The sequence below is a fragment of the Octopus sinensis genome, linkage group LG2 (genome assembly GCF_006345805.1).
Source record: "Octopus sinensis linkage group LG2, ASM634580v1, whole genome shotgun sequence".
NCBI classification, from domain to species: Eukaryota; Metazoa; Mollusca; class Cephalopoda; order Octopoda; family Octopodidae; genus Octopus; species Octopus sinensis.
Window position 1 is genome coordinate 31,222,033 of NC_042998.1, and position 15,849 is coordinate 31,237,881.

Below are 15,849 nucleotides of genomic sequence, written 5' to 3' on the forward strand. Positions count from 1 at the left end.
AGAGGGGCTAGGACCTGTCTGTGATGAATGCTTACTTGTACTCATTGTAGACCTTCACCTTATTGACATCATGCTTGCACATGTCTTCCAGTGTTCTCACCACCACTCATCAATCCATAGCTTCTACAGCGACCTCTAGATAAGAAAGTTATGGCCTTTGTCCAAGAATTTCTGGAGGTCCCCTACAGCCAAGTATAGCGGTTTATTCTATGTCTTTCTCCAGCTCTACAAAAGCCAGTTACAATGGCTAAATCCTCCTCACGAAGTTGCATTACCAGGTGAATAGCATCAGTTGTGCTTGTTTCTGGCACAAAATAGAACTGCATCTCATCCAGGATAACTCACTTTCTAATGAGTTGAGCAATTTATTCCCAATAAAAAGCAATCCTCTTCTGATTACTTCTCTCCTTTCACCAAACTCAAATTATCCACACTGTTCGTTGCAACTCCTGATTGAATTTTCACCATTTTCATTTTGAGTAAAAAATATTGGACCTGTTTAAATTTCAGTAGTAAAATATAGTTGGTTAGTTTCATAGTAGGAAATAAATATGGAATAAAAATATAATAATGGCTAATATTTTAATTTCTTTAGAAATGGGGAAGAAGAAAGAAACAGAGGAATCGATGAAACTCTAGACTCGTAAGTATCGTTTTTCATTGAATTTATTTAGGTTTAGTATACATTGCCCAAGCCATAGTATTTTCTGTTCATTTATAGATTAAAATTTGAAAACATTACTTTCTTGCAGGTATTTGTGGTAAAGTTGCCAATAATACATCATTATTACCAGTATTGTTATCAGTTAATGTGTGTTCTCAATTTTGTCATATGTTGGAACGTTTGACAGGAGCTGGCTGTCTGGAGGGCTGTGCAGGCTACAATTGTCTGTTTTGTTACGGTTTCTAGAGCTGGATGCTCTTCCTTATGACAGCCACTTTATCGAGTGTTTTGTATATTTCTGATGTGGCACTGACATAGGTGATTTTATGTGGTAATGGTATGGGTGCTGGCAGAGCTGGCAGCACACTGGGCAAAATGCTTAGCGGTATTTCATCTGCCGCTACGTTCTGAGTTCAAATTCCACCGATGTTGACTTTGCCTTTCATCCTTTCGGGGTCGATAAATTAAGTACCAGTTGCGCATTGATGGTCAATGTAATCGACTTAATCTGTGTGTCTGTCCTTGTTTGTCCTCTCTGTGTTTAGCCCCTTGTGGGTAGTAAAGAAATAGGTATGGGTGCTTTTAATTGGCACTGGCATGTTTGTTTCTCGTGGTTGTGGCACAGGTGCTTTTATGTGGCACTATTGTGTATGTTTTTGCAAGACAGGGACATCTCAGCTGAGTGAGGACTTGGTGAGGCCTATCCATAAAGGACATGCCTGTATGTGATGGTGGCCAAGACTTTTCTTAGCTTCACATGCCTTCTGTAGTGCAGAAAACTGCCAGAAATTTTGATCCTTTTTCATCTTCTCTTTGGGCCCCAATGTCAGAAGTTTGTTTCTCACCACTTTCTCCCATGTGTTTCAGTGTTTACTTGTTTTACATCTTCCCTCCACAACTGGAGTAGAAACAAGCACTTCTATTGTCCTCATCCATATGCATCACATGATACCACTGTCTTCTTTCTTGTGCATTTCAACTGATGCTTCTCATACCCAATTTTTCTCTTAAACACTCAGTCATACATGCACACTGACATGACCAATCCAGCAGAAGCTCCTGATTCTTTTATTTCAAGCCTTTTGCATGTCATCTCTAGAGACAGTCCATGTTTCACTGCCATGTAGCCTAGCTGTATGTACACTGGCATCATACAATCTGCTTTTCATTCTAAGGAAGCAGCCCTTTGCTTACTAACATAATGTGACCAGCCTCTTCTTATTGTAACAATTATGCTTTTTATACTTCGTCATACACTGCTAACGTGGTGGCCTGGATAACAAAATTTGGTTACTATTTTTAAGGAGATGCTGGTCATTTGGAGGAGTTTCTCCTCTGTACAAACTTAGAATTTATCTTACTTGCATATGTGCCACACAGAGTCTCTACTTGATTTTTTAATTTTCCCATGATTCTACTGTACCGTTTATGTGTGCAGAACCTGCACTGGATACACTGTATGGAGTTTCCTTAATTTTGAGCAGGGCCATTTGCCTGAATGGATATGTGATTTGTTTGTTTTATGCCTTATTAGACTTTTGCTCTTGGCTATTTGATTACTGACTTGGCACCACACCTGAAATTTCCTCTGAATTTTACGTAACAGTTCAGCTATAATGAAAAATTGATCAGCATTGGAGCAGCTCCCAGAACTAGCCAGTCTTAAATTCCTCTATTATGTCGTTTAGGACAATGTTAAAAAGGAGAGGGGCTAGGACCTGTCTTTGGTGAATGGTTACTCGTACACTATATTCAGTCTTGTACACATTATAGACCTTCACCTTATTGACAGCATGCTTGCACATGTCTTCCAGTGTTCTCACTACCACCTATAAATCCATAGCTTCTACAGCGACCTCTAGATAAGGGAGTTATGGCCTATGTCCAAGAATTTCTGGAGGTCCCCTACAGCCAAGTATAGCGGTTTATTCTTCTATGTCTTTCTCCAGCTCTAAAAAACCAGTTACAATGGTTTATTAATGGCTAAATCCTTCTGATGAAGTTTCATTACCAGGCGGATAGCATCAGTTGTGCTTGTTTCTGGCACAAAATAGAACTGCATTTCATCCAGGATAACTCACTTCCTAATCAGTTGAGCAATTTATTCCCAATAAAAAGCGATCCTCTTCTGATTACTTCTCTCCTTTCACCAAACTCAAATTATCCACGCTGTTCATTGCAACTCCTGATTGAATGTCTACCATTTTCATTTTGAGTAAAAAAAGTTGGAACTGTTTAAATTTCAGTAGTAAAATATAGTTGGTTAGTTTCATAGTAGGAAATAAATATGGAATAAAAATATAATAATGGCTAATATTTTAATTTTTCTAGAAACGGTGGAGAAGAAAGAAACAGAGGAATCGATGAAACTCTAGACTCGTAAGTATCGTTTTTCATTGAATTTTCTCTTTTTTCTCTCTTTCTCTTTTACTTGTTTCAGTCATTTGACTGCGGCCATGCTGGAACACCGCCTTTTTAGTCGAGCAAATCGACCCCAGGACTTATTCTTTATAAACCTAGTACTTATCCTATCGGTCTCTTCTGCCGAACCGCTAAGTAACGGGGATGTAAAAACACCAGCATCTGTTGTCAAGCGATGTTGGGGAGACAAACACAGACACACAAACACACACACACACACATATATATACATATATATACATATATTTATATATATACGACGGGCTTCTTTCAGTTTCCGTCTACCATATCCACTCACAAGGCTTTGGTCGGCCCGAGGCTATAGTAGAAGACACCTGCCCAAGGTGCCACGCAGTGGGACCGAACCCGGAACTGTGTGGTTGGTAAGCAAGCTACCTACCACACAACCACTCCTGCGCCTATTGCCCAAGCCATAGTATTTTCTGTTCATTTATAGATTAAAATTTGAAAACTTTACTTTCTTGCAGGTGTTTGTGGTAACGTTGCCAATAATACATCATTTTTACCAGTATTGTTATCAGTTAATGTGTGTTCTAAATTTTGTCATGTGTTGGGACATTTGACAGGAGCTGGCTAGCTGGAGCGCTGTGTAGGCTACAATTGTCTGTTTTGTTATGGTTTCTAGAGCTGGATGCTCTTCTTTATGACAGCCACTTTATTGAGTGTTTTGTATACTTTTGATGTGGCACTGGCATAGGTGCTTTTATGTGGTAATGGTATGGGTGCTGGCAGAGCTGGCAGCACACCGGGCGAAATGCTTAGCGATATTTCGTCTGCCGCTATGTTCTGAATTCAAATTCCACCGAGGTCGACTTTGCCTTCCATCCTTTCGGGGTCGATAAATTAAGTACCAGTTAAGCACTGGTGGTCAATATAATCGACTTAATCTGTGTGTCTGTCCTCGTTTGTCCTCTCTGTGTTTAGCCCCTTGTGGGTAGTAAAGAAATAGGTATGGGTGCTTTTAATTTCCACTGGCATGTTCATTTCTTGTGGTTGTGGCACAGGTGCTTTTATGTGGCACTATTGTGTATGTTTTTGCAAGACAGGGACATCTCAGCTGAGTGAGGACTTGGTGAGTCCTATCCATAAAGGACATGCCTGTATGTAATGGTGGCCAAGACTTTTCTTAGCTTCACATGCCTTCTGTAGTGCAGAAAACTGCGAGAAATTTTGATCTTTTTTCATCCTCTCTTTAGGCCCCAATGTCAGAAGACTGTTTCTTACCACTTTCTCCCATGTGATTCAGTGTTTACCAGTTTTACATCTTCCCTCTACAACTGGAGTAGAAACAAGCACTTCTACTGTCCTCATCCATATGCATCACATGATACCACTGTTTTCTTTCTTGTGCATTTCAACTGATGCTTCTCATACCCAATTTTTCTCTTAAACACTCAGTCATACATGCACACTGACATGACCAATCCAGCAGAAGCTCCTGGCTTCTTTTGTTTCAAGCCTTTTGCATGTCATCTCTAGAGACAGTCCATGTTTCACTGCCATGTAGCCTAGCTGTATGTACACTGGCATCATATAATCTGCTTTTCACTCTAAGGAAGCAGCCCTTTGCTTACTAACATAATGTGACTGGCCTCTTCTTATTGTAACAATTATGCTTTCTATACTTCGTCATACACTGCTTACATGGTGGCCTGGATAACAAAATTTGGTTACTATTTTTAAGGAGATGCTGGTCATTTGAGGGAGTTTCTCCTCTGTACAAACTTAGAATTTATCTTACTTGCATATGTGCCACACAGAGTCTCTACTTGATTTTTTCATTTTCCCATGATTCTACTGCACTGTTTATGTGTGCAGGACTTGCACTGGATACACTGTATGGAGTTTCCATAATTTTGAGCAGGGCCATTTGCCTGAATGGATATGTGATTTGTTTGTTTTATGCCTTATTATACTTTTGCTCTTGGCTAAATTAATTGTAAGGCTATTTGATTACTGACTTGGCACCACACCTTAAATTTTATCTGCATTTTACGTAACAGTTCAGCTATAATGAAAAATTGATCAGCATTGGAGCAGCTCCCAGAACTAGCCAGTCTTAAATTGCTCTATTATGTCGCTTAGGACAATGTTAAAACGAAGAGGGGCTAGGACCTGTCTGTGTTGAATGCTTACTTGTACTCATTGTAGACCTTCACCTTATTGACAGCATGCTTGCACATGTCTTCCAGTGTTCTCACCACCACTCATCAATCCATAGCTTGTACAGCGACCTCTAGATAAAGGAGTTATGGCCTTTGTCCAAGAATTTCTGGAGGTCCCCTACAGCCAAGTATAGCGGTTTATTCTATGTCTTTCTCCAGCTCTACAAAAGCCAGTTACAATGGCTAAATCCTTCTGATGAAGTTGCATTACCAGGAGGATAGCATCAGTTGTGCTTGTTTCTGGCACAAAATAGAACTGCATTTCATCCAGGATAACTCACTTCCTAATGAGTTGAATAATTTATTCCCAATAAAAAGCAATCCTCTTCTGATTACTTCTCTCCTTTCACCAAACTCAAATTATCCACACTGTTCGTTGCAACTCCTGATTAAATTTTCACCATTTTCATTTTGAGTAAAAAAGTTGGACCTGTTTAAATTTCAGTAGTAAAATATAGTTGGTTAGTTTTATAGTATGAAATAAATATGGAATAAAAATATAATAATGGCTAATATTTTAATTTCTCTAGAAATGGTGGAGAAGAAAGAAACAGAGGAATCAAGGAAATTCTAGACTCGTAAGTATCGTTTTTCAATGAATCTAATTGGGTTTATTATACATTGCCCAAGCCATAGTATTTTCTGTTCATTTATAGATTAAAATTTGAAAACTTTACTTTCTTGCAGGTGTTTGTGGTAAAATTGCCAATGATTCATTATTACTACCAGTATTGTTATCATCAGTTAATGTGTGTTCTCAATTTTGTCATGTGTTGGAATGTTTGACAGGAGCTCGTCAGTAGGAGGTCTGTCCAGGCTCCAATTGTCTGTTTTGTTATGGTTCTATAGCTGGATGCCCTTTCTGATGCCAACCACTTTACATAGAGTGTCTCGTATATTCTAGATGTGGTAATGCTATGGGTGCTTTGAATTGACACTGGCATAGTCATTTCTAATTAGCTTGACGTGTTTTCTGAAGTGCAGAAAACTGCCAGAAATGTTGTCTCCATTTGTTTGAAGCATTTTCTATGTCCTCTCTAGTGACATTCCATTTTTAACTGACATGTAACCTAGCTTTTGTACACAGGCATTATACATTCTGCCTTTCACTCTGAGGGAGAGGCCCTTTGCTACCAACAAAGATACACGCATTCTTTACTTTGCCCAGCCTGTTCTTATTCTAACAATTATGCCTTCAGAACTTTATCCTCAAATGCTAGCATGGTGGCCTGGATGGCAGAAGTTTGTTACTACACTGGTCATTTGAGGGATTTTCTCCTTCATACATACTTAATATTTCTTTTACCTGCATATCTGCCACACAGTGTGTACTTTCTCTGTTCATCCTCCCACTCTGTGTGTGCAGAACTTGCACTGGATATACCATGTGGAGTTTCTACCAACATCTTTCCTACATTTGAGCAGGGCCATCTCCCTGAAGGGATGTGTGATTTGTCTGTTTTACTCCTCATTAGAATTATACTTTTAGTAAATCAGTTATAAGTCCATTTGATTTCAGACCTGGCGCCACACCTGAAATTTCCTCTGCATTTTATGTAACAGTCTAGCTATGAGAAAAGAATTGATCAGCATTGGAGGAGCTCTGAAGAGTAGTCAGACTTAAATCTCTCTGTTATGACCTTGATTACTATGATAAAAAAGAGGGGCTATGTCTTGTCTTTGGTGAATGCTTACTTGTACACTATATTAATTCCTTTACTCATTGCAGACCTTCATATTGACAGCATGCTTGCACATAGCTTCTGGTTCTCTCAACACCACTCATCAATCCATGCCTTCTACAGTGCCACCAGATGAGGGAGCTATGGCTTCTGTCTAAGAATTTTTGGTGGTCCACCATAGCCAAGTATAGCAGTTTATTCTTTAATGCTTTTCTCTAGCTCTACAAAAGCCTGATGGTTTATTCAGGGCTACATCCTTCTTTTGCAGTTGCCAAACCAGGAGGATAGCATCAGTTGTGCTTGTTGGTGAACTCTTACTTGTACACTAAATTCATTGCTGTACTCCTTGCATACTTTAACCTTATTGACAGTATACATGTACATGGCTTGTGCTACTCTCACCAACCACTCATCAATCCATATCTTCTGCATTGACTACCAGATAAAGGAGCAATGTCTCAGTCCAAGGCTTTTCTTAGGCCCACAATAGCAAAGGATAGAGGGTTACTTTTGAAAGTCTTTCTCCAGCTCAACAAAAACCAATTACATTGGTTTATTCTTAGCTAAATGCTTCTCTTACAGTTGCCTAACCAGCATCAGTTGTGCTTGTTTCTGGCATAAAACAGTACTGCATTTCATTCACTCTAACTCTCTTCCTAATCAGCTGAGCAATTTATTCCGAATAAAAAGCAGTTCTTTTCTGACTACATTTAACTCCCAAAATGTTGTTTATTTCTGCGAAATAGTTCTAGAATGAAAAACAAAAAATATAATCCATGTTTTATACTTTTAGGACAAATGTTAGAGAAACTCAAAAGAAAAGAAATCAAGATGCTGAAGCAACATAAGCAGCACTTTTCATTGTATAAATTGGGTTTAAATTTATTTTGTTGAAAACCTTTAATCTTCCTTCTTCCCATGTTTGAAAATTCCTTACATTGCTGACTTGAAAAAAGAAAGTCTCACTTTAGATACTTATATGTTATCTCATTTGCAGTGACTGGATGGGATTGGTCTAGCTTGATGAAATGTAATCGTTATCATGTTTATATTCTGTTAAGAACATAGTAGGGTACAATATAAAGCTCATCCACCTTCAGATTTCACCCAGTAGTATCCAGCATTATCTGTACTTCCAGATTTGCCTTTGGCCATGTGTTGTATGTGAACAGATAATTGAAAACAAGGAGTACGGTTAGATGTTTACTACTTCATCGCTGTGATTGCAGAGATTAAGAAATATATTGATAGTATACTTGTACATGGCTTGTGCTACTCTCACCAACCACTCATCAATCCATATCTTCTGCATTGACTACCAGATGAAGGAGCAATGCCTCCGTCTAAGGCTTTTCTTAGGCCCACAATAGCCAAGGACTGAGGGTTACTTTTGAAAGTCTTTCTCCAGCTCAACAAAAACCAGTTACAATGGTTTATTCTAGGCTAAATGCTTCTCTTGCATAATGATAATAATAATAATAATGATAATAATAATAATAATAATAATATCGAAAAATACCTTAAGAATGAGAACCCATGCTCGAAATTTCTCTAAGACTCCTGATGAAGGCTGGAGAGTATATCAGCCGAAACATTGTGTTAACAAACAAGATGAGGACAAATATCCGTCAAACGTAAATAATGTAAGAAATATATGTTCAACTGTACTCCTTGTTGACTTGAAGTTTTTCAATCACACACTCACACACACACACATATGCACACACACACACACACAAGAAGTTAAGATGTCAAGGGAATAAGAATTAATGCTATTTATTCCTTTCTAATTTTAATTCCTTTTTAGCTCTCTATACTTGACAGACACTTTGTTCTGGAGCATATGTATATTTAGCTCTAACACCAGGCTTTTAGTATCACTGTGCCTAGGTGAAATATATATGTATATTTCAATAATACTAAAACTTTAAAGATGTTTTTGTGTACCCGAAATATCACAGAAATAGTATATTTTTCTTAATTCTTTTTGCATATTTATTTTCATACTTAGCTTCAGCAATGGAGTACAAATGTTTGTGATATTTAGACCTCTATTTAAACGATTAAATACAATTTTTATCTGTTATTTCTTGACGAAAAAAAGTGGCCTCTGTGACGTCAATGTACATAGACACATACAGAGTACGTACACTTATAATGAATGTCATGGCATGTCAATCAACACAAACATGTCTGCTATCTGTGTCATATACACACACACAGTCTTTGTGCCCTCTAAAGAAAAATAAGTCGACTTTTTGACATACACAATAGGATCTTTGTGGTTTTCATCACTGTTTACCATTTTGTTTCAGTTGTTTTCAAATTTGGTATATGGATTAAGTTTTGTATACTAATTATGAAAATGAAATTAATTTTTCCATTAAATCCCTGATTAAAAAGTTATTAGCCTTGAAATTTGCAAAATTTGGGTAATTTAGCCAATCAGAAGTATTTTATATATCTCTGTGGTGAACATTTTCATTTCCAAAGAAGCACCATGTGTTGCAAAGCTGATTACGAAGAACTGTTTCCATAGTAACCAAGGGTGGTATTCATGCACACGAGGAGGAGAAGGATAATTTATTTTATAAAATCCTAGTTTAATGTTTTAACTTGCTGATGTCACTGACCCTGATGATGAAAGAGGCAACTAACATGCTGTTTTCTGATTGGTTGAAAATTCTGAAAATTATCGAACTTGGAATACCTGTAACATCTTTGCAAAATTGTTCTAGAATAAACGACTGACAAATTTGGATTCAGCATCAAAAATTACATCTACATGATACATTAAAAAAATAAGATAATTGTTAACAGTAACAAAAACCACAAAGATCAACACAATATTTTAACCATTTAGAAATGTTTTTAACTGAATGTGATTTCATCATCTGGAGTTCGTTAATTTCCATAAATTTTATTTATTTTCTTTTGTTTTAAAGTGAAAAGAGGAGAAAGTGAAAGATGTATGTGTATATGAAATGGACATGTGTGTGTGAAAGAGAGAGAAAGTGAGAGTGAGTGAAGGCATATGTTGTCATGTATACGGACATATGCATATATCAATACCTATGCGTATACCTTTTTTGTATGTACTTGTGCATGTGTGTGTGTGTGTGTGAGAGAGAGAGAAAGAGAGAGAGTGAGTGGATGGATGTGTGTGTTCCATGTATAAGTGGCTCTTTCTCTCCCTCTCCTTATCTCTCACGCACACATATGTCCATTTTATATACACATTCATACATCTTTCACTTTCTCCTCTCTTTCACTTTAAAAACAAAAGTAACAGGTGGTTTCCAGGATAAAAATTGTTAAAAGAAAGCTTCTACTCATGTAAATTGATTATTGTTTGGATAGTTCCGATTAAATGAGTCCAGATGTTAGGTTAAATATACATACATGCATAAGTTCCATGAATTCCCATTCTACAAGCTGGCAAACAATTCTGTGAATACTTTACTGGGCAATGCTGGTTAGTAAGTCTAGTATATATATACCCGAGTAAGCACATAAATGCAAAACAAGGTGAAAAAAATTGTACTCAAATACCAGAGATAGAGTAATATGCTTTATTAAAATGCAGCAAAAATATCACAAAAACTGTTACTCAGAGTTTCACATTCCCATTTGTCAGACAAAACTGTCTGACGAAAGGGAATGTGAAATTCTAAGTAACAGTTTTTGTGATATTTTTGCTGCTTTTTAATAAAGTACACACACACACACACATCAGAATCTGTATATCATACTTAAAGCATATCTAGTAGTGATGGTGGCATTGCTTAATCTGGGTTTCTGCTTTTTTGAACTTCATCAGCAGCAAGTATTTCCTGACATCACATGCTGAACCAAATTCAGGCACAAGGTGATATAGTTAAACAGTGAATGAAAGGTCACTGGTGTTGTATTTAGCCAGCAGACTATGTAGAAACTTGTAATCAGCAGCAGCAGTATTAGTTCAAATAAGCAATATGTACTCCATACTTAAAAACATACACACTATTAAAAGTTTTCTAAACCATTGTATTCATGTTGTGAAAGCATCTCTTATACAAGTATCGTATTAAAAGACTCAGAAATAATATACAGATTACGTGTTTGGACTATTACTGCTTCAGTCACTCATCATCATCATCATTTAACGTCTACTTCCCATGCTGGCATGGGTTGGATGGTTTAACTGAAATCTGGCAGGCCAGGAGGCTGTACCAGGCTCCAATCTGATCTGGCAAGTTTTCTACAGCTGGATGCCCTTCCTAATGCCAACCACGCCAAGAGTGTAGTGGATGCCTTATATGTGCCTCCGGTAATGGGAGCCAGTCAGGCAGCACTGGCATTGACCACGTTCAGATGATCCTTTATGAATTTTCATTTTGCTTGCCAGCTAAATGTGATATCATTGACCATTCAGTCACTTTAACTATCAACTAGCAGCATATGTGTATTACACACATTCGCACATACACACACATGCACACACACACATGCACGCGTGCACACACACACACACACACACACAGAAACTCTAAGTTTAATTTGTTCCCTGATTGAGCTCGGCTTATGGTTTACTTAACTTTATAAATCAATTTTCCCATTGAAATTAACTAAAATATAATCAATCCATTCCAGCCCCACAAAACTACTCAAAAATAATTTTCTGTGGGTTTTAAAATAAAAAAAGGTGTAGTTACAAGCAAAACAACAATTATAAAAAACGCGAATGCAAAAGAAACATGTGAATTGGTTTTATTAACTGGATTATCTTAAAGATGGGACAGTTTGTGTCCTTGTACTGTGGATTTCGGCTTGTACTTCAAGACGAAAATTCACATGAGTCTCAGCTCATACCGGAAATTATTTGTACAATGAGGCACTCATACTGTGATGTTCTTCTGTATTTATATTTATATATGTTATGATGTAATCTACAAATATATCAGTAAAATTCTATCTAAATGTCTGCCATAAATTTTAAGCCCCATTTGTGTTCTTTTTTTATACCTATGTCACACCTAGAACCAACCTGGAGTCAGATCTGGGGTTTAAATTAGATGTCGTGCTTACACATCCTACTAATACTTGATTCCTTCGTGGTTGTTTAACTCATTGTGAACCCATTTCTGGCTTCCAGCATTTTGATGTGTTGTATTGAGTGAGTGTAACATTGTGCCAGTTGGGAGAATATTTATTATTGGTGTATCTGTATAATGATGTTTTTATGCAATATACTCTTTTAAGTTATATAATATTGTTTACATGTTATAATATTTTCGTCTTTTAATACAGTCTTCAAAATGAACGTATTGATAAATATCAACCAAGGTGAGCATTCATTTGCAAGAATCTATATATTTACACTGCATTTATATATTTACCATTTTTTTTCTTAAGTGATTTAGAATCTATTTCTCTGTGTTGAGTTTGTGTTAAACTGATTGGAAACATGAATATTTGTATCAATCCACAATATTTATATCTCAGTGACTTAATTTCAAATATTTTCTCAATTTCTAGTTTAAATTTCCACTTTTGTAACACAACTGAATATACTAATTTCCAAAGTAATGGATCATGTAAAGATATTGATTTGATGTTAGCTGTTGGTTATACACTTGTGAATAACACAGTACCAAAAGATGGTGGACCATGCTATTTTGAAAAGTAAGTAACTTTTATTGAAAATAAATTCATAAAAAGTTTAAAAGATCCTTAAAGAAGACAAGTAATATTTTTTGCTTTCCATCCATATGGCTCAGGCTTCAGTTCCACAACATGACACTTTGGGCAAGCGTCTTCTTCTGTCATCCAAGCCATCCAAAGCCTTACGAGTAGATTTGGTAAATGGAAACTGAAAGAAGCCAATTGTGTGTGTGTGTGTGTGTGTAAATGTATGTGTGTTTGTATATATGTGTGTGGGGGTCTGTGCATGTGTAGTTTGTGTGTGTTTTTATTTGTCCTCCACCACAGTTTGACAACGAGTGTCGGTTTGTTTATGTCCCCATAACTTAGCAGTTTAGCATAGATACTGGAAGAATAAGTATCAAGCTTAAGAACGAAAAATGGTGTTCAACTTGTTTAGCTCAATCCTTCAAAGTGGCACCCCAGCATGGCCACAGTTCAATGACTGAAAGAAGTGAAAGAAAATATAATAGAACCCTTTATAAAGTTGCTGGGCAGAAAATTGCAAATACAGACATGAAGAGTTTCATCTTTAGAGATTCACTTTTTAGTTGGATTTCCAAATGATATTCTTCTTACCAAACTGTTTTGTGGAATTGGTTCATAGAAGACATTATCTGTAAGTACATTAACAAAGGTAGACTTGAAGAAGTTCCTATCTCTCTTCTTTTTTCTCTACTGCTGAGCAGTTAATGACTGAGGGTGGTAAAACATGGAAATGTCAATTAGGCCTTGTTTTTTTTAAAACAAAAACTGTGTAATGAATTTAATGATCCCAAAAGAAGATGAAATAACTTTATACATGGCTACCAACAACTAGAAGCTTTAAGAACTTTATACTATAATCAGTGGTTCCCAAGCCTTTTATTTAAATGAGTTTTCCCATGAACCCCTTTTAGTATGCTTATTCTTTTATATATATATATATATATATTGACCATAGGCTGAAACAGCTGTAAGAAGTAATTTTGGGGGTTTCATTAATTTATACTATGACTTTTAAAATCTGTATTTGTATTATTATCTTATCTATTGATTTATATAATATTTTTGTATGCTTTTGATGTTCTCATTTGTAAAATGAATAAATAATCCAACATTATAATATCCGTAAGTTGATGAACAAACCAAATTTGTTTCTCCATTTTCTTATTTGTATTATATATATATATATATATATATGAAATTTTGTACAGATCCCAGGTTGGGAACCACTTTATTCTATAGAAGAAATGTAAAACGAATAATAAATGTACATGTTCTGTACTCTGATGTAAATTATTCAATTTAATTTATCTTAATTGAGAAGAGATTTATGATGGTGAGATGGCAGACTTGTTAGCACACTACTTAATGGTATTTCGTCTGTCTTTACGTTCTGAGTTCAATTTCCACTGAGGTCAACTTTGCCTTTCATTGTTCAGGGTCAATAACATAAGTACCAGTTGAGCACCAGGGTCAATCTGATAAGAGCACCTCCCACTAACTTGCTGGCCTTGTGCCAAAATTTGAAACCAATCTTGAAGAGGTTGTCTCTCCTGCAGTAGTAAATTCCACAGGGGCACAGCAAGCGTTCTTATCCATGAAACATAAAGCTGAAATATAAGAACTGCATCTATAATATCCAATATATTGAAGAAAGGTGTTATAAACAAAAGGCAGAGAGGTCCCCGTGAATTAGCATTAGGAATATTGGGAAATCTTAATGAATCAAGAAACATCTTGGGCAAGAATAGTTTAATATATATTGTGCAAGAAGGACCAAACTATGAAATGAAATTTCTATAAATGACATGTAATCTCAAGGGAAACTTGGGTAAACAATTGAATGAGATGTAATGTTGCTGATTCATTTGGCAAGCCCAATGGTCGCATCATCTTAATACAGTTGTCTTTATTGAAAATTAAATGTAAATGAGATAAACTTGTAACAATAATTGATCTGAAGCCATGTTGATAAAATCATTATTATTCGTAGTTAAACAATAAAGGTTTCTAGTTCAAATTCTGTCTGGAAGTATGTTATTATTAGGTCGTCCATCGTTGTTGACACTGATGAAGTACATCACATGGGAGAAGAACATAAGGAACATTGTACCCAGCTGTGGCCAATCAGTCTGGTGCATGCTTTGAAGGCTCTGCTGGTGGTCTGTTGGGACTGAAGGTGAAGATTTGACTCTGAACTTGTACTGTTCATGTTCTCTTTGTGCCCCTAAAATTGTATTCTGTTGGTAGGCAGTGGCACCTTTGTTGGTGTCAGTTTTGCCTGGCAGGGTGATCTTGTGCTTGCATTTTCCAGGTGTACTATGGTTCTATTAACCCCCCCACCCCCCAAATCATCTGATAATGATTGGAGACCAAACTAATTCAGAATGTTTTGTAAATGTAAATTTTCTCATCTCTACATTCAGTGAAAAGCTGAAAAATTTTTATCTTATTAACAAATAATTATCTCAGACATTTTGTGCATATAATTATTGGTTAGTATGATAATATATGTCACTTTATACTTAGGAAATACAAAAAGCCAACAGATTTTTTTGTTTTCTATTACAAATGTGGAAAAAAAATTGATTTAATTTTGTCTTGCGACATATAATATTAAACTTTTAATCTCATTTTAGGTTAAGAATAAGAAAGGAATTAGTTTGCTGCCCTGGTTGGTCAGGAACTAAATGCCACATTCGTAAGTACCTAAATATCATAAACCATTTATCATAAAATAAACATTATTAAAGAGGGTCGATAATTCTTATCTCTCTCTTTCTCTCTCTCTCTATATATATATATCTCATCATCATCATCATCATTTAATGTGGAAAGCAGACATTAAACGACGATGATGATGATGATTACATATATATGAAAGGCTTTTTTCAATTTCTGTTTATCAAATTCACTCACAAGACTTTGGTTGGCCCATGGCTATGGTAGAAGACACTTGCCCAAGGTGCCATGCAGTAGGACTGAACTACATGAGCTGGAAGTGTATTTCTTAACCACACTGTCATACCTGTGCTTTTTCACTGTTAGAAAAAACGAAAACAGGCTTACATATAAAGAAAAGGCACATGATAATAATGAACTTATTGTATACAATGCTTTGGTGCACCACAACTCATCAGAAAAGGTAACTAAAAGTACATGAATAGTACATAGAATAATGTGTAGAAAGTGAACAGTCAATGAGTTGTTTAAAAGAAAAAGTGGGTGG

General features: G+C 36.2%; 1 protein-coding gene across 1 annotated transcript in view; it reads left to right on the forward strand.

The window, feature by feature from the left end:
- Positions 1-15,849, forward strand: part of LOC115224407 (SCO-spondin-like) — a 48,764-nt gene that overhangs the window by 9,875 nt on the left and 23,040 nt on the right. Inside the window, exons 7-11 of the mRNA XM_036500723.1 lie at positions 596-643; positions 2,996-3,043; positions 12,243-12,278; positions 12,471-12,617; positions 15,260-15,321. Coding sequence (XP_036356616.1) covers positions 596-643; positions 2,996-3,043; positions 12,243-12,278; positions 12,471-12,617; positions 15,260-15,321 — 341 coding nt within the window. The remainder of the gene's footprint in view (positions 1-595; positions 644-2,995; positions 3,044-12,242; positions 12,279-12,470; positions 12,618-15,259; positions 15,322-15,849) is intronic.